We start from the raw sequence: 21,291 nt of genomic DNA on the forward strand, positions 1-21,291 counted from the left end.
CTCCACTATCAGGGCCGTGTCCTCCGGACAGCGGGGGGCGCTCCCTCCACTATCAGCGCCGTGTCCTCCGGACAGCGGGGGGCGCTCCCTCCACTATCAGCGCCGTGTCCTCCGGACAGCGGGGGGCGCTCCCTCCACTATCAGGGCCGTGTCCTCCGGACAGCGGGGGGCGCTCCCTCCACTATCAGCGCCGTGTCCTCCGGACAGCGGGGGGCGCTCCCTCCACTATCAGGGCCGTGTCCTCCGGACAGCGGGGGGCGCTCCCTCCACTATCAGCGCCGTGTCCTCCGGACAGCGGGGGGGGCTCTCTCCACTATCAGCGCCGTGTCCTCCGGACAGCGGGGGGCGCTCCCTCCACTATCAGCGCCGTGTCCTCAGGGCAGCGGGGGGCGCTCTCTCCACTATCAGCGCCGTGTCCTCCGGACAGCGGGGGGCGCTCCCTCCACTATCAGCGCCGTGTCCTCCGGACAGCGGGGGGCGCTCCCTCCACTATCAGGGCCGTGTCCTCCGGACAGCGGGGGGCGCTCCCTCCACTATCAGCGCCGTGTCCTCCGGACAGCGGGGGGGCGCTCCCTCCACTATCAGCGCCGTGTCCTCCGGACAGCGGGGGGCGCTCCCTCCACTATCAGCGCCGTGTCCTCCGGACAGCGGGGGGCGCTCCCTCCACTATCAGGGCCGTGTCCTCCGGACAGCGGGGGGCGCTCTCTCCACTATCAGCGCCGTGTCCTCCGGACAGCGGGGGGCGCTCCCTCCACTATCAGCGCCGTGTCCTCCGGACAGCGGGGGGCGCTCCCTCCACTATCAGCGCCGTGTCCTCCGGACAGCGGGGGGCGCTCTCTCCACTATCAGCGCCGTGTCCTCCGGACAGCGGGGGGGCGCTCCCTCCACTATCAGCGCCGTGTCCTCCGGACAGCGGGGGGCGCTCCCTCCACTATCAGGGCCGTGTCCTCCGGACAGCGGGGGGCGCTCTCTCCACTATCAGCGCCGTGTCCTCCGGACAGCGGGGGGCGCTCCCTCCACTATCAGCGCCGTGTCCTCCGGACAGCGGGGGGCGCTCCCTCCACTATCAGGGCCGTGTCCTCCGGACAGCGGGGGGCGCTCTCTCCACTATCAGCGCCGTGTCCTCCGGACAGCGGGGGGCGCTCCCTCCACTATCAGCGCCGTGTCCTCCGGACAGCGGGGGGCGCTCCCTCCACTATCAGCGCCGTGTCCTCCGGGCAGCGGGGGGCGCTCTCTCCACTATCAGGGCCGTGTCCTCCGGACAGCGGGGGGCGCTCTCTCCACTATCAGCGCCGTGTCCTCCGGACAGCGGGGGGGGCTCCCTCCACTATCAGCGCCGTGTCCTCCGGACAGCGGGGGGCGCTCCCTCCACTATCAGGGCCGTGTCCTCCGGACAGCGGGGGGCGCTCCCTCCACTATCAGGGCCGTGTCCTCCGGACAGCGGGGGGCGCTCCCTCCACTATCAGCGCCGTGTCCTCCGGACAGCGGGGGGCGCTCTCTCCACTATCAGCGCCGTGTCCTCCGGACAGCGGGGGGCGCTCCCTCCTCTATCAGGGCCGTGTCCTCCGGACAGCGGGGGGCGCTCTCTCCACTATCAGCGCCGTGTCCTCCGGACAGCGGGGGGGGCTCCCTCCACTATCAGCGCCGTGTCCTCCGGACAGCGGGGGGCGCTCCCTCCACTATCAGGGCCGTGTCCTCCGGACAGCGGGGGGCGCTCCCTCCACTATCAGGGCCGTGTCCTCCGGACAGCGGGGGGCGCTCCCTCCACTATCAGCGCCGTGTCCTCCGGACAGCGGGGGGCGCTCCCTCCACTATCAGCGCCGTGTCCTCCGGACAGCGGGGGGCGCTCCCTCCTCTATCAGGGCCGTGTCCTCCGGTCAGCGGGGGGCGCTCTCTCCACTATCAGCGCCGTGTCCTCCGGACAGCGGGGGGCGCTCCCTCCTCTATCAGGGCCGTGTCCTCCGGACAGCGGGGGGCGCTCTCTCCACTATCAGCGCCGTGTCCTCCGGACAGCGGGGGGCGCTCCCTCCTCTATCAGGGCCGTGTCCTCCGGACAGCGGGGGGAGCTCCCTCCACTATCAGCGCCGTGTCCTCCGGACAGCGGGGGGCGCTCCCTCCTCTATCAGGGCCGTGTCCTCCGGACAGCGGGGGGCGCTCCCTCCACTATCAGCGCCGTGTCCTCCGGACAGCGGGGGGGCGCTCCCTCCACTATCAGCGCCGTGTCCTCCGGACAGCGGGGGGACGCTCCCTCCACTATCAGGGCCGTGTCCTCCGGACAGCGGGGGGGCGCTCCCTCCACTATCAGGGCCGTGTCCTCCGGACAGCGGGGGGGCGCTCCCTCCACTATCAGCGCCGTGTCCTCCGGACAGCGGGGGGCGCTCCCTCCACTATCAGCGCCGTGTCCTCCGGACAGCGGGGGGGCGCTCCCTCCACTATCAGCGCCGTGTCCTCCGGACAGCGGGGGGACGCTCCCTCCACTATCAGGGCCGTGTCCTCCGGACAGCGGGGGGCGCTCCCTCCACTATCAGGGCCGTGTCCTCCGGACAGCGGGGGGCGCTCCCTCCACTATCAGGGCCGTGTCCTCCGGACAGCGGGGGGCGCTCCCTCCACTATCAGCGCCGTGTCCTCCGGACAGCGGGGGGGCGCTCCCTCCACTATCAGCGCCGTGTCCTCCGGACAGCGGGGGGGCGCTCCCTCCACTATCAGGGCCGTGTCCTCCGGACAGCGGGGGGGCGCTCCCTCCACTATCAGCGCCGTGTCCTCCGGACAGCGGGGGGACGCTCCCTCCACTATCAGGGCCGTGTCCTCCGGACAGCGGGGGGGCGCTCCCTCCACTATCAGGGCCGTGTCCTCCGGACAGCGGGGGGGCGCTCCCTCCACTATCAGCGCCGTGTCCTCCGGGCAGCGGGGGGCGCTCCCTCCACTATCAGGGCCGTGTCCTCCGGACAGCGGGGGGGCGCTCCCTCCACTATCAGGGCCGTGTCCTCCGGACAGCGGGGGGCGCTCCCTCCACTATCAGGGCCGTGTCCTCCGGACAGCGGGGGGCGCTCCCTCCACTATCAGCGCCGTGTCCTCCGGACAGCGGGGGGGCGCTCCCTCCACTATCAGCGCCGTGTCCTCCGGACAGCGGGGGGCGCTCCCTCCACTATCAGCGCCGTGTCCTCCGGACAGCGGGGGGGCGCTCCCTCCACTATCAGCGCCGTGTCCTCCGGACAGCGGGGGGGCGCTCCCTCCACTATCAGGGCCGTGTCCTCCGGACAGCGGGGGGGCGCTCCCTCCACTATCAGCGCCGTGTCCTCCGGACAGCGGGGGGCGCTCCCTCCACTATCAGCGCCGTGTCCTCCGGACAGCGGGGGGACGCTCCCTCCACTATCAGGGCCGTGTCCTCCGGACAGCGGGGGGACGCTCCCTCCACTATCAGCGCCGTGTCCTCCGGACAGCGGGGGGACGCTCCCTCCACTATCAGGGCCGTGTCCTCCGGACAGCGGGGGGGCGCTCCCTCCACTATCAGGGCCGTGTCCTCCGGACAGCGGGGGGCGCTCCCTCCACTATCAGCGCCGTGTCCTCCGGACAGCGGGGGGCGCTCCCTCCACTATCAGCGCCGTGTCCTCCGGACAGCGGGGGGCGCTCCCTCCACTATCAGCGCCGTGTCCTCCGGACAGCGGGGGGCGCTCTCTCCACTATCAGGGCCGTGTCCTCCGGACAGCGGGGGGCGCTCCCTCCACTATCAGGGCCGTGTCCTCCGGACAGCGGGGGGGCGCTCCCTCCACTATCAGGGCCGTGTCCTCCGGACAGCGGGGGGCGCTCCCTCCACTATCAGGGCCGTGTCCTCCGGACAGCGGGGGGCGCTCCCTCCACTATCAGCGCCGTGTCCTCCGGACAGCGGGGGGACGCTCCCTCCACTATCAGGGCCGTGTCCTCCGGACAGCGGGGGGGCGCTCCCTCCACTATCAGCGCCGTGTCCTCCGGGCAGCGGGGGGCGCTCCCTCCACTATCAGGGCCGTGTCCTCCGGACAGCGGGGGGGCGCTCCCTCCACTATCAGCGCCGTGTCCTCCGGACAGCGGGGGGCGCTCTCTCCACTATCAGGGCCGTGTCCTCCGGGCAGCGGGGGGCGCTCCCTCCACTATCAGGGCCGTGTCCTCCGGACAGCGGGGGGGCGCTCCCTCCACTATCAGCGCCGTGTCCTCCGGGCAGCGGGGGGCGCTCCCTCCACTATCAGGGCCGTGTCCTCCGGACAGCGGGGGGGCGCTCCCTCCACTATCAGCGCCGTGTCCTCCGGACAGCGGGGGGCGCTCCCTCCACTATCAGGGCCGTGTCCTCCGGGCAGCGGGGGGCGCTCCCTCCACTATCAGGGCCGTGTCCTCCGGACAGCGGGGGGGCGCTCCCTCCACTATCAGCGCCGTGTCCTCCGGACAGCGGGGGGCGCTCTCTCCACTATCAGGGCCGTGTCCTCCGGGCAGCGGGGGGCGCTCCCTCCACTATCAGCGCCGTGTCCTCCGGACAGCGGGGGGCGCTCCCTCCACTATCAGCGCCGTGTCCTCCGGACAGCGGGGGGGCGCTCCCTCCACTATCAGGGCCGTGTCCTCCGGACAGCGGGGGGACGCTCCCTCCACTATCAGCGCCGTGTCCTCCGGACAGCGGGGGGCGCTCTCTCCACTATCAGGGCCGTGTCCTCCGGACAGCGGGGGGACGCTCCCTCCACTATCAGCGCCGTGTCCTCCGGACAGCGGGGGGCGCTCCCTCCACTATCAGCGCCGTGTCCTCCGGACAGCGGGGGGCGCTCCCTCCACTATCAGCGCCGTGTCCTCCGGACAGCGGGGGGCGCTCCCTCCACTATCAGCGCCGTGTCCTCCGGACAGCGGGGGGCGCTCCCTCCACTATCAGCGCCGTGTCCTCCGGACAGCGGGGGGGCGCTCCCTCCACTATCAGCGCCGTGTCCTCCGGACAGCGGGGGGGCGCTCCCTCCACTATCAGCGCCGTGTCCTCCGGACAGCGGGGGGCGCTCCCTCCACTATCAGGGCCGTGTCCTCCGGACAGCGGGGGGCGCTCTCTCCACTATCAGGGCCGTGTCCTCCGGGCAGCGGGGGGCGCTCCCTCCACTATCAGCGCCGTGTCCTCCGGACAGCGGGGGGCGCTCCCTCCACTATCAGCGCCGTGTCCTCCGGACAGCGGGGGGCGCTCCCTCCACTATCAGCGCCGTGTCCTCCGGACAGCGGGGGGCGCTCTCTCCACTATCAGCGCCGAGTCCTCCGGACAGCGGGGGGCGCTCCCTCCACTATCAGCGCCGTGTCCTCCGGTCAGCGCTCCCTCCACTATCAGCGCCGTGTCCTCCGGACAGCGGGGGGCGCTCTCTCCACTATCAGCGCCGTGTCCTCCGGACAGCGGGGGGCGCTCCCTCCACTATCAGCGCCGTGTCCTCCGGACAGCGGGGGGCGCTCCCTCCACTATCAGCGCCGAGTCCTTCCTCAGCCCCTCCCCCACCAGACTCCATCATCTCTTTTGACAGCGCGGGTCACGTGGGCGAAAAGGGGAGGAGCCAAACGCGGATATATAATCTCATGACTTGTTGCCCCGCCCACCGCAATGAAAAACTCACGGAACAATCATCATCCACCGAGACAGCCGGAAGTGACCGAAGAGGCGGCGTGTGCCTAAGTATACACCCCCCGCATAGTGTATCCCGACCTCCTCCATAAGTATACACCCCCCGCATAGTGTATCCCGACCTCCTCCATAAGTATACACCCCCCGCATAGTGTATCCCGACCTCCTCCATAAGTATACACCCCCCGCATAGTGTATCCCGACCTCCTCCATAAGTATACACCCCCCGCATAGTGTATCCCGACCTCCTCCATAAGTATACACCCCCCGCATAGTGTATCCCCACCTCCTCCATAAGTATACACCCCCGCATAGTGTATCCCGACCTCCTCCATAAGTATACACCCCCCGCATAGTGTATCCCGACCTCCTCCATAAGTATACACCCCCCGCATAGTGTATCCCGACCTCCTCCATAAGTATACACCCCCCGCATAGTGTATCCCGACCTCTTCCATAAGTATACACCCCCGCATAGTGTATCCCGACTTCTTCCATAAGTATACACCCCCCGCATAGTGTATCCCGACCTTTTCCATAAGTATACACCCCCTACATAGTGTATCCCGACCTCTTCCATAAGTATACACCCCCTGCATAGTGTATCCCGACCTCCTCCATAAGTATACACCCCCCGCATAGTGTATCCCGACCTCTTCCATAAGTATACACCCCCCAATAGTGTATCCCGACCTCCTCATAAGTATACAACCCCCGCATAGTGTGTGGTATATCCCGACCTCTTCCATAAGTATACACCCCCCGCATAGTGTATCCCGACCTCCTCCATAAGTATACACCCCCCGCATAGTGTATCCCGACCTCCTCCATAAGTATACACCCCCCGCATAGTGTATCCCGACCTCCTCATAAGTATACACCCCCCGCATAGTGTGTGGTATATCCCGACCTCCTCCATAAGTATACACCCCCCGCATAGTGTATCCCGACCTCCTCCATAAGTATACACCCCCCGCATAGTGTATCCCGACCTCCTCCATAAGTATACACCCCCCGCATAGTGTATCCCGACCTCCTCCATAAGTATACACCCCCGCATAGTGTATCCCGACCTCTTCCATAAGTATACACCCCCTGCATAGTGTATCCCGACCTCCTCCATAAGTATACACCCCCAGCATATTGTATCCCGACCTCTTCCATAAGTATACACCCCCTGCATAGTGTATCCCGACCTCCTCCATAAGTATACACCCCCCGCATAGTGTATCCCGACCTCCTCCATAAGTATACACCCCCGCATAGTGTATCCCGACCTCCTCATAAGTATACAACCCCGCATAGTGTGTGGTATATCCCGACCTCCTCCATAAGTATACACCCCCCGCATAGTGTATCCCGACCTCCTCCATAAGTATACACCCCCCCGCATAGTGTATCCCGACCTCCTCCATAAGTATACACCCCCCCGCATAGTGTATCCCGACCTCCTCCATAAGTATACACCCCCCGATAGTGTATCCCGACCTCCTCCATAAGTATACACCCCCCGCATAGTGTATCCCGACCTCCTCCATAAGTATACACCCCCCGCATAGTGTATCCCGACCTCCTCCATAAGTATACACCCCCCGCATAGTGTATCCCGACCTCCTCCATAAGTATACACCCCCCGCATAGTGTATCCCGACCTCCTCCATAAGTATACACCCCCCGCATAGTGTATCCCGACCTCCTCCATAAGTATACACCCCCCGCATAGTGTATCCCCACCTCCTCCATAAGTATACACCCCCGCATAGTGTATCCCGACCTCCTCCATAAGTATACACCCCCCGCATAGTGTATCCCGACCTCCTCCATAAGTATACACCCCCCGCATAGTGTATCCCGACCTCCTCCATAAGTATACACCCCCCGCATAGTGTATCCCGACCTCTTCCATAAGTATACACCCCCGCATAGTGTATCCCGACTTCTTCCATAAGTATACACCCCCCGCATAGTGTATCCCGACCTTTTCCATAAGTATACACCCCCTACATAGTGTATCCCGACCTCTTCCATAAGTATACACCCCCTGCATAGTGTATCCCGACCTCCTCCATAAGTATACACCCCCCGCATAGTGTATCCCGACCTCTTCCATAAGTATACACCCCCCGATAGTGTATCCCGACCTCCTCATAAGTATACAACCCCCGCATAGTGTGTGGTATATCCCGACCTCTTCCATAAGTATACACCCCCCGCATAGTGTATCCCGACCTCCTCCATAAGTATACACCCCCCGCATAGTGTATCCCGACCTCCTCCATAAGTATACACCCCCCGCATAGTGTATCCCGACCTCCTCATAAGTATACACCCCCCGCATAGTGTGTGGTATATCCCGACCTCCTCCATAAGTATACACCCCCCGCATAGTGTATCCCGACCTCCTCCATAAGTATACACCCCCCGCATAGTGTATCCCGACCTCCTCCATAAGTATACACCCCCCGATAGTGTATCCCGACCTCCTCCATAAGTATACACCCCCCGCATAGTGTATCCCGACCTCTTCCATAAGTATACACCCCCTGCATAGTGTATCCCGACCTCCTCCATAAGTATACACCCCCAGCATATTGTATCCCGACCTCTTCCATAAGTATACACCCCCTGCATAGTGTATCCCGACCTCCTCCATAAGTATACACCCCCCGCATAGTGTATCCCGACCTCCTCCATAAGTATACACCCCCGCATAGTGTATCCCGACCTCCTCATAAGTATACAACCCCGCATAGTGTGTGGTATATCCCGACCTCCTCCATAAGTATACACCCCCCGCATAGTGTATCCCGACCTCCTCCATAAGTATACACCCCCCCGCATAGTGTATCCCGACCTCCTCCATAAGTATACACCCCCCCGCATAGTGTATCCCGACCTCCTCCATAAGTATACACCCCCCGATAGTGTATCCCGACCTCCTCCATAAGTATACACCCCCGCATATTGTATCCCGACCTCTTCCATAAGTATACACCCCCTGCATAGTGTATCCCGACCTCCTCCATAAGTATACACCCCCCGCATAGTGTATCCCGACCTACTCCATAAGTATACACCCCCGCATAGTGTATCCCGACCTCCTCCATAAGTATACACCCCCCGCATAGTGTATCCCGACCTCCTCCATAAGTATATACCCCCCGCATAGTGTATCCCGACCTCCTCCATAAGTATACACCCCCCGCATAGTGTATCCCGACCTCCTCCATAAGTATACACCCCCAGCATAGTGTATCCCGACCTCCTCCATAAGTATACACCCCCCGCATAGTGTATCCCGACCTCTTCCATAAGTATACACCCCCGCATAGTGTATCCCGACCTCCTCCATAAGTATACACCCCCCGCATAGTGTATCCCGACCTCCTCCATAAGTATACACCCCCCGCATAGTGTATCCCGACCTCCTCCATAAGTATACACCCCCCGCATAGTGTATCCCGACCTCCATAAGTATACACCCCCCGCATAGTGTATCCCGACCTCCTCCATAAGTATACACCCCCCGCATAGTGTATCACGACCTCCTCATAAGTATACACCCCCCGCATAGTGTATTCCGACCTCCATAAGTATACACCCCCCGCATAGTGTATCCCGACCTCTTCCATAAGTATACACCCCCTGCATAGTGTATCCCGACCTCCTCATAAGTATACACCCCCCGCATAGTGTATCCCGACCTCCTCCATAAGTATACACCCCCGTATAGTGTATCCCGACCTCCTCCATAAGTATACACCCCCCGCATAGTGTATCCCGACCTCCTCCATAAGTATACACCCCCCGCATAGTGTATCCCGACCTCCTCCATAAGTATACACCCCCCACATAGTGTATCCCGACCTCCTCCATAAGTATACACCCCCCGCATAGTGGATCCCGACCTCCTCCATAAGTATACACCCCCCGCATAGTGTATCCCGACCTCCTCATAAGTATACACCCCCGCATAGTGTATTCCGACCTCCATAAGTATACACCCCCCTCATAGTGTATCCCGACCTCCTCCATAAGTATACACCCCCTGCATAGTGTATCCCGACCTATTCCATAAGTATACACCCCCCGCATAGTGTATCCCGACCTCCTCATAAGTATACACCCCCCGCATAGTGTGTGGTATATCCCGACCTCCTCCATAAGTATACACCCCCCGTATAGTGTGTGGTATATCCCGACCTCCTCCATAAGTATACACCCCCGTATAGTGTGTGGTATATCCCGACCTCCTCCATAAGTATACACCCCCGTATAGTGTGTGGTATATCCCGACCTCCTCCATAAGTATAAACCCCCGTATAGTCTGTGGTATATCCCGACCTCCTTCATAAGTATACACCCCCGTATAGTGTGTGGTATATCCCGACCTCCTCCATAAGTATACACCCCCGTATAGTGTGTGGTATATCCCGACCTCCTCCATAAGTATACACCCCCGTATAGTGTGTGGTATATCCCGACCTCCTCCATAAGTATACACCCCCGTATAGTGTGTGGTATATCCCGACCTCCTCCATAAGTATACACCCCCGTATAGTGTGTGGTATATCCCGACCTCCTTCATAAGTATACACCCCCGTATAGTGTGTGGTATATCCCGACCTCCTCCATAAGTATACACCCCCGTATAGTGTGTGGTATATCCCGACCTCCTCCATAAGTATACACCCCCGTATAGTGTGTGGTATACCCCGACCTCCCCCGTATAGTCTGTGGTATATCCCGACCTCCTCCATAAGTATACACCCCCGTATAGTGTGTGGTATATCCCGACCTCCTGCATAAGTATACACTCCCGTATAGTGTGTGGTATATCCCGACCTCCTCCATAAGTATACACCCCCGTATAGTGTGTGGTATACCCCGACCTCCCCCGTATAGTCTGTGGTATATCCCGACCTCCTCCATAAGTATACACCCCCCGTATAGTGTGTGGTATATCCCGACCTCCCCCATAAGTATACACCCCCGTTTAGTGTGTGGTATATCCCGACCTCCTCCATAAGTATACACCCCCGTATAGTGTGTCGTATATCCCGACCTCCTGCATAAGTATACACCCCCGTATAGTGTGTGTTATATCCCGACCTCCTCCATAAGTATACACCCCCGTATAGTGTCTGGTATATCCCGACCTCCTCCTTAAGTATACACCCCCGTATAGTGTGTGGTATATCCCGACCTCCTCCTTAAGTATACACCCCCGTATAGTGTGTGGTATATCCCGACCTCCTCCATAAGTATACACCCCCTGTATGTTGTGTGGTATATCCCGACCTCCATAAGTATACACCCCCCGTATAGTGTGTGGTATATCCCGACCTCCTCCATAAGTATACACCCCCGTATAGTGTGTGTTATATCCCGACCTCCTCCATAAGTATACACCCCCGTATAGTGTGGTATATCCCGACCTCCTCCATAAGTATACACCCCCGTATAGTGTGTGATATATCCCGACCTCCTCCATAAGTATACACCCCCGTATAGTGTGTGATATATCCCGACCTCCTCCATAAGTATACACCCCCCGTATATTGTGTGGTATATCCCGACCTCCTCCATAAGTATACACCCCCGTATAGTGTGTGGTATATCCCGACCTCCTCCATAAGTATACACCCCCTGTGTAGTGTGTGGCATATCCCGTCCTCCCCCATAAGTATAGACCCCCCTGTGTAGTGTGTGGTATATCCCGACCTCCTCCATAAGTATACACCCCCGTATAGTGTGTGGTATATCGCGACCTCCTCCATAAGTATACACCCCCGTAAAGTGTGTGGTATATCCCGACCTCTTCCATAAGTATACACCCCCCGTATAGTGTGTGGTATATCCCGACCTCTTCCATAAGTATACACCCCCGTATAGTGTGTGGTATATCCCGACCTCTTCCATAAGTATACACCCCCCGTATAGTGTGTGTTATATCCCGACCTCCTCCATAAATATACACCCCCGTATAGTGTGTGGTATATCCCGACCTCCCCCATAAGTATACACCTCCCGTATAGTGTGTGTTATATCCCGACCTCCTCCATGAATATACACCCCGTGTAGTGTGTGGTATATCCCAACCTCCTCCATAAGTATACACCCCCCGTATAGTGTGTGTGGTATATCCCGTCATCTCCCCCTGCCGGGGCTATGATCAGCATGCTGCCCGTCATCTCCCCCCGCCGGGGCTATGATCAGCATGCTGCCCGCCATCTCCCCCCGCCGGGGCTATGATCAGCATGCTGCCCGTCATCTCCCCCTGCCGGGGCTATCATCAGCATGCTGCCCGCCATCTCCCCCTGCCGGGGCTATCATCAGCATGCTGCCCGTCATCTCCCACTGCCAGGGTCTATGATCAGCATGCTGCCCGTCATCTCCCCCTGCCGGGGCTATCATCAGCATGCTGCCCGTCATCTCCCCCTGCCAGGGTCTATGATCAGCATGCTGCCCGCCATCTCCCCCCGCCGGGGCTATCATCAGCATGCTGCCCGTCATCTCCCCCTGCCGGGGCTATGATCAGCATGCTGCCCGTCATCTCCCCCTGCCGGGGCTATCATCAGCATGCTGCCCGTCATCTCCCCCTGCCGGGGCTATCATCAGCATGCTGCCCGTCATCTCCCCCTGCCAGGGTCTATGATCAGCATGCTGCCCGTCATCTCCCCCTGCCGGGGCTATCATCAGCATGCTGCCCGTCATCTTCCCCTGCCGGGGCTATCATCAGCATGCTGCCCGCCATCTCCCCCTGCCGGGGCTATGATCAGCATGCTGCCCGCCATCTCCCCCTGCCGGGGCTATGATCAGCATGCTGCCCGTCATCTCCCCCTGCCAGGGTCTATGATCCGCATGCTGCCCGTCATCTCCCCCTGCCAGGGTCTATGATCAGCATGCTGCCCGTCATCTCCCCCTGCCAGGGTCTATGATCAGCATGCTGCCCGTCATCTCCCACTGCCGGGGCTATCATCAGCATGCTGCCCGTCATCTCCCCCTGCCAGGGTCTATGATCAGCATGCTGCCCGTCATCTCCCACTGCCAGGGTCTATGATCAGCATGCTGCCCGCCATCTCCCCCTGCCAGGGTCTATGATCAGCATGCTGCCCGTCATCTCCCCCTGCCAGGGTCTATGATCAGCATGCTGCCCGTCATCTCCCCCTGCCAGGGTCTATGATCAGCATGCTGCCCGTCATCTCCCCCTGCCAGGGTCTATGATCAGCATGCTGCCCGTCATCTCCCCCTGCCAGGGTCTATGATCAGCATGCTGCCCGTCATCTCCCCCTGCCAGGGTCTATGATCAGCATGCTGCCCGTCATCTCCCACTGCCGGGGCTATCATCAGCATGCTGCCCGTCATCTCCCCCTGCCAGGGTCTATGATCAGCATGCTGCCCGTCATCTCCCACTGCCAGGGTCTATGATCAGCATGCTGCCCGCCATCTCCCCCTGCCAGGGTCTATGATCAGCATGCTGCCCGTCATCTCCCACTGCCAGGGTCTATGATCAGCATGCTGCCCGCCATCTCCCCCTGCCAGGGTCTATGATCAGCATGCTGCCCGTCATCTCCCCCTGCCAGGGTCTATGATCAGCATGCTGCCCGTCATCTCCCCCTGCCAGGGTCTATGATCAGCATGCTGCCCGTCATCTCCCCCTGCCAGGGTCTATGATCAGCATGCTGCCCGTCATCTCCCACTGCCAGGGTCTATGATCAGCATGCTGCCCGCCATCTCCCCCTGCCAGGGTCTATGATCAGCATGCTGCCCGTCATCTCCCACTGCCGGGGCTATGATCAGCATGCTGCCCGTCATCTCCCCCTGCCAGGGTCTATGATCAGCATGCTGCCCGTCATCTCCCCCTGCCAGGGTCTATGATCAGCATGCTGCCCGCCATCTCCCCCTGCCAGGGTCTATGATCAGCATGCTGCCCGTCATCTCCCCCTGCCAGGGTCTATGATCAGCATGCTGCCCGTCATCTCCCCTTGCCAGGGTCTATGATCAGCATGCTGCCCGTCATCTTCCCCTGCCGGGGCTATCATCAGCATGCTGCCCGTCATCTTCCCCTGCCGGGGCTAATGAATCCTCATTCTCTTCCTGCAGCTCTGCCCGATCTTCCAGGCTCCGGACTCCACTATAGGTGAGCTGACATCATCCCTTATCTGTCTTTATACACCCCCTTATAGTATATGGTATATCCCAACATCTGTCATAAGTTTACACCCCTGTACATCTTATGGTTTAGCCCGATCTCCCCCATAGGTATACACCCCCCCATTGTATATGGAATATCCTGACCTCCCCTATAAGTATACACCCCATGTATAGTATATGGTATGTCCTCATCGCCTCAAAGGTTTACACCCCCTTTATGCAATGTAATATATCCAAATAACCCCCATAAGTATACAAACCCCATATGGTATATTCCAATCACCTCCATAAATATACACCCCCTGTACAGCATATGGTATAATCCAATCAGCCCCATAGTTATACAACTCCTGTTTATTACATGGGGGACAGTCTCTGTTCTTTCTAGCATAGTTCTTCCTCTGCTCTCTGGCAGGGTCTGACTCTTTCTCTGCTCTCTGGCAGGGTCTGACTCTTCTTCTGCTCTCTGGCAGGGTCTGACTCTTTCTCTGCTCTCTGGCAGGGTCTGACTCTTCTTCTGCTCTCTGGCAGGGTCTGACTCTTCTTCTGCTCTCTGGCAGGGTCTGACTCTTTCTTCTGCTCTCTGGCAGGGTCTGACTCTTCTTCTGCTCCCTGGCAGGGTCTGACTCTTCTTCTGCTCTCTGGCAGGGTCTGACTCTTCTTCTGCTCCCTGGCAGGGTCTGACTCTTTCTCTCCTCTCTGGCAGGGTCTGACTCTTCCTCTGCTCTCTGGCAGGGTCTGACTCTTTCTTCTCCTCTCTGGCAGGGTCTGACTCTTCCTCTGCTCTCTGGCAGGGTCTGACTCTTCCTCTGCTCTCTGGCAGGGTCTGACTCTTCCTCTGCTCTCTGGCAGGGTCTGACTCTTCCTCTGCTCTCTGGCAGGGTCTGACTCTTCCTCTGCTCTCTGGCAGGGTCTGACTCTTCCTCTGCTCTCTGGCAGGGTCTGACTCTTCCTCTGCTCTCTGGCAGGGTCTGACTCTTCCTCTGCTCTCTGGCAGGGTCTGACTCTTCCTCTGCTCTCTGGCAGGGTCTGACTCTTCCTCTGCTCCCTGGCAGGGTCTGACTCTTTCTTCTGCTCTCTGGCAGGGTCTGACTCTTTCTCTCCTCTCTGGCAGGGTCTGACTCTTCCTCTGCTCTCTGGCAGGGTCTGACTCTTCCTCTGCTCTCTGGCAGGGTCTGACTCTTCCTCTGCTCTCTGGCAGGGTCTGACTCTTCTTCTGCTCCCTGGCAGGGTCTGACTCTTTCTTCTCCTCTCTGGCAGGGTCTGACTCTTCTTCTCCTCTCTGGCAGGGTCTGACTCTTTCTTCTCCTCTCTGGCAGGGTCTGACTCTTTCTTCTCCTCTCTGGCAGGGTCTGACTCTTTCTTCTGCTCCCTGGCAGGGTCTGACTCTTTCTTCTCCTCTCTGGCAGGGTCTGACTCTTCTTCTCCTCTCTGGCAGGGTCTGACTCTTCTTCTGCTCTCTGGCAGGGTCTGACTCTTTCTTCTGCTCTCTGGCAGGGTCTGACTCTTTCTTCTGCTCTCTGGCAGGGTCTGACTCTTTCTTCTCCTCTCTGGCAGGGTCTGACTCTTTCTTCTGCTCTCTGGCAGGGTCTGACTCTTTCTTCTCCTCTCTGGCAGGGTCTGACTCTTTCTTCTGCTCTCTGGCAGGGTCTGACTCTTCTTCTCCTCTCTGGCAGGGTCTGACTCTTTCTTCTGCTCTCTGGCAGGGTCTGACTCTTCTTCTGCTCTCTGGCAGGGTCTGACTCTTTCTCTGCTCTCTGGCAGGGTCTGACTCTTTCTCTCCTCTCTGGCAGGGTCTGACTCTTCTTCTGCTCTCTGGCAGGGTCTGACTCTTTCTTCTGCTCCCTGGCAGGGTCTGACTCTTCCTCTGCTCCCTGGCAGGGTCTGACTCTTTCTTCTGCTCTCTGGCAGGGTCTGACTCTTTCTCTCCTCTCTGGCAGGGTCTGACTCTTCCTCTGCTCTCTGGCAGGGTCTGACTCTTCTTCTCCTCTCTGGCAGGGTCTGACTCTTTCTTCTGCTCTCTGGCAGGGTCTGACTCTTCTTCTCCTCTCTGGCAGGGTCTGACTCTTTCTTCTGCTCTCTGGCAGGGTCTGACTCTTTCTTCTGCTCTCTGGCAGGGTCTGACTCTTTCTTCTGCTCTCTGGCAGGGTCTGACTCTTTCTTCTGCTCTCTGGCAGGGTCTGACTCTTTCTTCTCCTCTCTGGCAGGGTCTGACTCTTCTTCTCCTCTCTGGCAGGGTCTGACTCTTCTTCTCCTCTCTGGCAGGGTCTGACTCTTTCTCTCCTCTCTGGCAGGGTCTGACTCTTTCTTCTGCTCTCTGGCAGGGTCTGACTCTTCCTCTGCTCTCTGGCAGGGTCTGACTCTTTCTTCTCCTCTCTGGCAGGGTCTGACTCTTCCTCTGCTCTCTGGCAGGGTCTGACTCTTCTTCTCCTCTCTGGCAGGGTCTGACTCTTTCTCTGCTCTCTGGCAGGGTCTGACTCTTTCTCTGCTCTCTGGCAGGGTCTGACTCTTCCTCTGCTCTCTGGCAGGGTCTGACTCTTTCTCTTCTCTCTGGCAGGGTCTGACTCTTTCTCTTCTCTCTGGCAGGGTCTGACTCTTCTTCTCCTCTCTGGCAGGGTCTGACTCTTCTTCTCCTCTCTGGCAGGGTCTGACTCTTCTTCTCCTCTCTGGCAGGGTCTGACTCTTCTTCTCCTCTCTGGCAGGGTCTGACTCTTCTTCTCCTCTCTGGCAGGGTCTGACTCTTTCTCTCCTCTCTGGCAGGGTCTGACTCTTCCTCTGCTCTCTGGCAGGGTCTGACTCTTTCTCTTCTCTCTGGCAGGGTCTGACTCTTCTTCTGCTCTCTGGCAGGGTCTGACTCTTTCTCTCCTCTCTGGCAGGGTCTGACTCTTTCTTCTGCTCTCTGGCAGGGTCTGACTCTTCTTCTCCTCTCTGGCAGGGTCTGACTCTTTCTTCTGCTCTCTGGCAGGGTCTGACTCTTCCTCTGCTCTCTAGCAGGGTCTGACTCTTTCTCTGCTGAGGTCTGTTTCTGCTTTTTAGTTATATCCATTTCTTTTTGTCTGCTCTCGCGTGAGGTCTCGCCCCTTTTTCGTCTGAGGGTTGTCTCTGCTCCTTGGTGAGATCTGGCATTCTGTCTCTGCTGTCTGGTGAGGTCTGGCTATACTCTGACAGTCTATCGCTCTGTAGCTGCACTCTAGTGAGACCTGGCTTTGCTCTTTAGCGAGATCTCTACCTCTGTCTCTGCTTTCTGTCCCTGCTCTCTGGCGAGGCCTGGCTTTCTGTCCCTGCTCTCTGGCGAGGCCGGGCTTTCTGTCCCTGCTCTCTGGCGAGGCCGGGCTTTCTGTCCCTGCTCTCTGGCGAGGCCGGGCTTTCTGTCCCTGCTCTCTGGCGAGGCCGGGCTTTCTGTCCCTGCTCTCTGGCGAGGCCGGGCTTTCTGTCCCTGCTCTCTGGCGAGGCCGGGCTTTCTGTCCCTGCTCTCTGGCGAGGCCGGGTTTTCTGTCCCTGCTCTCTGGCGAGGCCGGGCTTTCTGTCCCTGCTCTCTGGCGAGGCCGGGCTTTCTGTCCCTGCTCTCTGGCGAGGCCGGGCTTTCTGTCCCTGCTCTCTGGCGAGGCCGGGCTTTCTGTCCCTGCTCTCTGGCGAGGCCGGGCTTTCTGTCCCTGCTCTCTGGCGAGGCCGGGCTTTCTGTCCCTGCTCTCTGGCGAGGCCGGGCTTTCTGTCCCTGCTCTCTGGCGAGGCCGGGCTTTCTGTCCCTGCTCTCTGGCGAGGCCGGGCTTTCTGTCCCTGCTCTCTGGCGAGGCCGGGCTTTCTGTCCCTGCTCTCTGGCGAGGCCGGGCTTTCTGTCCCTGCTCTCTGGCGAGGCCGGGCTTTCTGTCCCTGCTCTCTGGCGAGGCCGGGCTTTCTGTCCCTGCTCTCTGGCGAGGCCGGGCTTTCTGTCCCTGCTCTCTGGCGAGGCCGGGCTTTCTGTCCCTGCTCTCTGGCGAGGCCGGGCTTTCTGTCCCTGCTCTCTTTCTGTCCCAATTCCTTTGAGCTTCTCTTGCTCAGTTTCTTTTGTGTCTTCCAGCAATGTCGTCACTGCCCCTGTGGAGGTCACTGCCCCTGTGGAGGTCACTGCCCCTGTGGAGGTCACTGCCGCTGTGGAGGGCATTGTACACCGGCTTTGCTGTAGGATGTGCTGGAACATTTAATTCCTCATTGGCCATGAGAAATTCATGGAGTTGTCAGCAGGTAGGTGGAAGATGCATGAACCGCCTTGATGTGTCAATTCTGAAGGATTTATGTCCAGTCACAACTCGGTATTGCAGGTTTCTGCAGAGGTCGGCAGCTGGGGACATGTTGACTCACAGCGTAATTGCATTTAGGACTGAAACCAGACACCTGCAGCTTTTTTACATGAGGATCTGATCTCTTCCAGTAATGGAAGGGTTACAGAGACATTTCTGATATCTCTTATTGCCTGCTGGATCCTTGGTCTAAAGGATACTTACTACGACCGGCTCCCCCGCTGGTTATCGCTGATCGCGCGAGAACGTTCAGGACCGCTTCTCGTCGTCAGCTTCCTGCGGCGCTTCCTGTGGAGAGACGAGCGTGGAGCCGGGCGGGAGGACGCAGGATCGCCTGGTGTGACAGGTAAGTAGCGACCCCCGACCCCTGCGATGTCGCTGGTGAGATCTGCCTGTGTGGCAGCTCACTAGCGACCACTTAGTGATGCACAAGCGATCCTGACCGCGTCATATCGCTGGTACATCGCTAAGTGTGACGGTACCCTAAGACCGAGGTGCAGAGTCTATTGGGGATCATAACTGACCAGTTTCCTATATGTGACTGATGTGAGGTGCAGAATCAGGAGACTCTCGGTTCGCCTTGTCGGCTTTTGGCGTGGTTCGGGGATAGGCATACAGTGACTGTGCCGCCATGTGCCACATTGTGTGCCATCTGGCCTCCATGCAGAGAAATAAAAACTGATGTATTGTTATATACTGTACAAAGACAATCAGAAACGTGTGGATCCTCATGTGATGAGGAGCGTGTCAGGGGACATGCCAGGAGCCAAGAACTAGACGGGGTGTCCAGAAAGGTCCCAATGGAAGTGAAGGCCAAGGTTTTTATTTTTTTCTCTAATAAAGGCCCTTATTCTGGCTGTGTCTTTATTTACTATGTAACTATGGGATTAGTAATGGATAGTTGTCTTATAGACGCTTCATTACTAATCCATGGGCTTGATGTCCCCTGACAATACAAAGGTGACATCAACCTCACAAATATGAACCCCACTTGTCACCGCTACAGGTCTAATGCGAAGAGCTGCGCAAAGTGCCAGAATTGGCATATCTAATAGATGCGCCTTTTCTGGGTGGCTGTGAGCTGCTACTTTTAACCTGAGGGGGCCAATATCCATGGCTCTTTACCAGCCTGAGAATACCAGCCCCCAGCTGTCTGCTTTAGCAAGGCTGGTTGTCAAAAATGAAGGGGCCCACATGTGTCTTTTTTTATTATTTATTAGAATAATACTATTTAAAAAAAAAACAAAAAAAAAAAAACCACTGTGTGGACCCCTCTATTCTCGATAACCAGCCTTTTTGAAGCTGACAGCTTGGAGATTTGCCTGGCTGATTATCAATAATACGGGGCGCAGGCGTCGGCTGCTGAATGCTCCCATCAGCCGCTCCTGCCCTCACTGTTATTAGCGGCAGCAGATGTCGGATAATGGGAGCTGTAGTCCCATCAGCCGTCGCCAGTGACTGGAGGTAAACTTCATACATCCGATCACAGCTGCAGGCTCATGCTGTCATTTGACACCGTGAGAACCATGGTTGTCTGGCAGTAAAGTCATCACCGCCAGTCAATCAGAGGCCGTGCTTTCCACGCTGTCATGCACATGACAGAGCGGCAAACACTGGATGTTCGAGCTCCCCATTCAAGTGAACCCACTGGACCCGAACATCCAGGGGTCTGCCCATCTTTAGTAACAACCCACACTATGTTTGAGGCTATGTGCGCATGTTGCGTATTTGTTGTGGATCCGCAGCGGATTATCTGCCCGGAATTGCACCAAATCCACAAATGATCAGTGGGAATCCAGAATTGGTGTGCACACGCTCTCCTGATTCGCAGCGTTTTCTGCAGCATGTCAATTCGTTTTGCGGATCTGCGGCGTTTTTCCTTCGAGGCGCTGAAATCTGCAGGTGGAAAAAAGCATCAGATTATCAGAAGGAGGAAGAGTGTGTGTGGGCACGGAATCAAAAATGGAGCCAATCTTGATTGAAACACATCAACAATGGAGGGAGGACTCGGAAAAGACAATTTTGTATAATTCAGTAGTTCTGCTCCATCACTGGAGGATGATGACTAGCAGCAGTCCGGACCCCGTACATCAGTCACTACTGGGATCTGCTGTGCACACAAGCAGGAACTCAACACTTTCCATCACAGGACCTTGTATTTTGGCGGACAGAATAGTGAAGAATGCAGGACAGGATCACGCAGCATTCTTCACTAAAGTCTGGGAAAGCCTCAGATTGGTCGCGTGACAATGTCTCATTGTCCGGCACATTTACACCCTCACTTAAAGGGAACTGACATCTGATATATGCTGCTCGATCCCCGGACGGCACATATCAGGCACCGGCTGTAATGACATCTGATATACGCTGCTCCATCCCCAGACGGCACATATCAGGCTCCGGCTGTAATGACATCTGATATACGCTGCTCCATCCCCAGACGGCACATATCAGGCTCCGGCTGTAATGACATCTGATATACGCTGCTCGATCCCCAGACGGCACATATCAGGCTCCGGCTGTAATGACATCTGATATACGCTGCTCGATCCCCAGACGGCACATATCAGGCACCGGCTGTAATGACATCTGATATACGCTGCTCCATCCCCAGACGGCACATATCAGGCTCCGGCTGTAATGACATCTGATATATGCTGCTCGATCCCCAGACGGCACATATCAGGCTCCGGCTGTAATGACATCTGATATACGCTGCTCGATCCCCAGACGGCACATATCAGGCACTGGCTGTAATGACATCTGATATATGCTGCTCGATCCCCAGACGGCACATATCAGGCTCCGGCTGTAATGACATCTGATATACGCTGCTCCATCCCCAGACGGCACATATCAGGCTCCGGCTGTAATGACATCTGATATATGCTGCTCGATCCCCAGACGGCACATATCAGGCTCCGGCTGTAATGACATCTGATATATGCTGCTCGATCCCCAGACGGCACATATCAGGCACCGGCTGTAATGACATCTGATATACGCTGCTCGATCCCCAGATGGCACATATCAGGCACTGGCTGTAATGACATCTGATATACTCTGCTCGATCCCCAGACGGCACATATCAGGCTCCGGCTGTAATGACATCTGATATACGCTGCTCGATCCCCAGACGGCACATATCAGGCACCGGCTGTAATGACATCTGATATACGCTGCTCGATCCCCAGATGGCACATATCAGGCACTGGCTGTAATGACATCTGATATACGCTGCTCGATCCCCGG

General features: G+C 58.3%; 1 protein-coding gene across 2 annotated transcripts in view; it reads left to right on the plus strand.

Annotated features, from left to right (window-relative positions):
- The first annotated feature begins 5,348 nt into the window (after positions 1-5,348).
- LOC141076075 (uncharacterized HIT-like protein Synpcc7942_1390) overlaps positions 5,349-21,291 on the plus strand; it is a 91,684-nt gene continuing 75,741 nt past the window's right edge. Inside the window, exons 1-3 of one of the 2 annotated variants that reach the window (XM_073563315.1) lie at positions 5,349-5,656; positions 13,712-13,748; positions 17,820-17,983. In XM_073563315.1, coding sequence (XP_073419416.1) covers positions 17,822-17,983 — 162 coding nt within the window. In that variant the 5' untranslated portion in view covers positions 5,349-5,656; positions 13,712-13,748; positions 17,820-17,821. The remainder of the gene's footprint in view (positions 5,657-13,711; positions 13,749-17,819; positions 17,984-21,291) is intronic. The other variant, XM_073563314.1, reaches the window with a different exon arrangement.

Source organism: Dendrobates tinctorius, unplaced genomic scaffold (genome assembly GCF_039654945.1).
Source record: "Dendrobates tinctorius isolate UK_male_01 unplaced genomic scaffold, ASM3965494v1 ptg000386l, whole genome shotgun sequence".
NCBI classification, from domain to species: domain Eukaryota; kingdom Metazoa; phylum Chordata; class Amphibia; order Anura; family Dendrobatidae; genus Dendrobates; species Dendrobates tinctorius.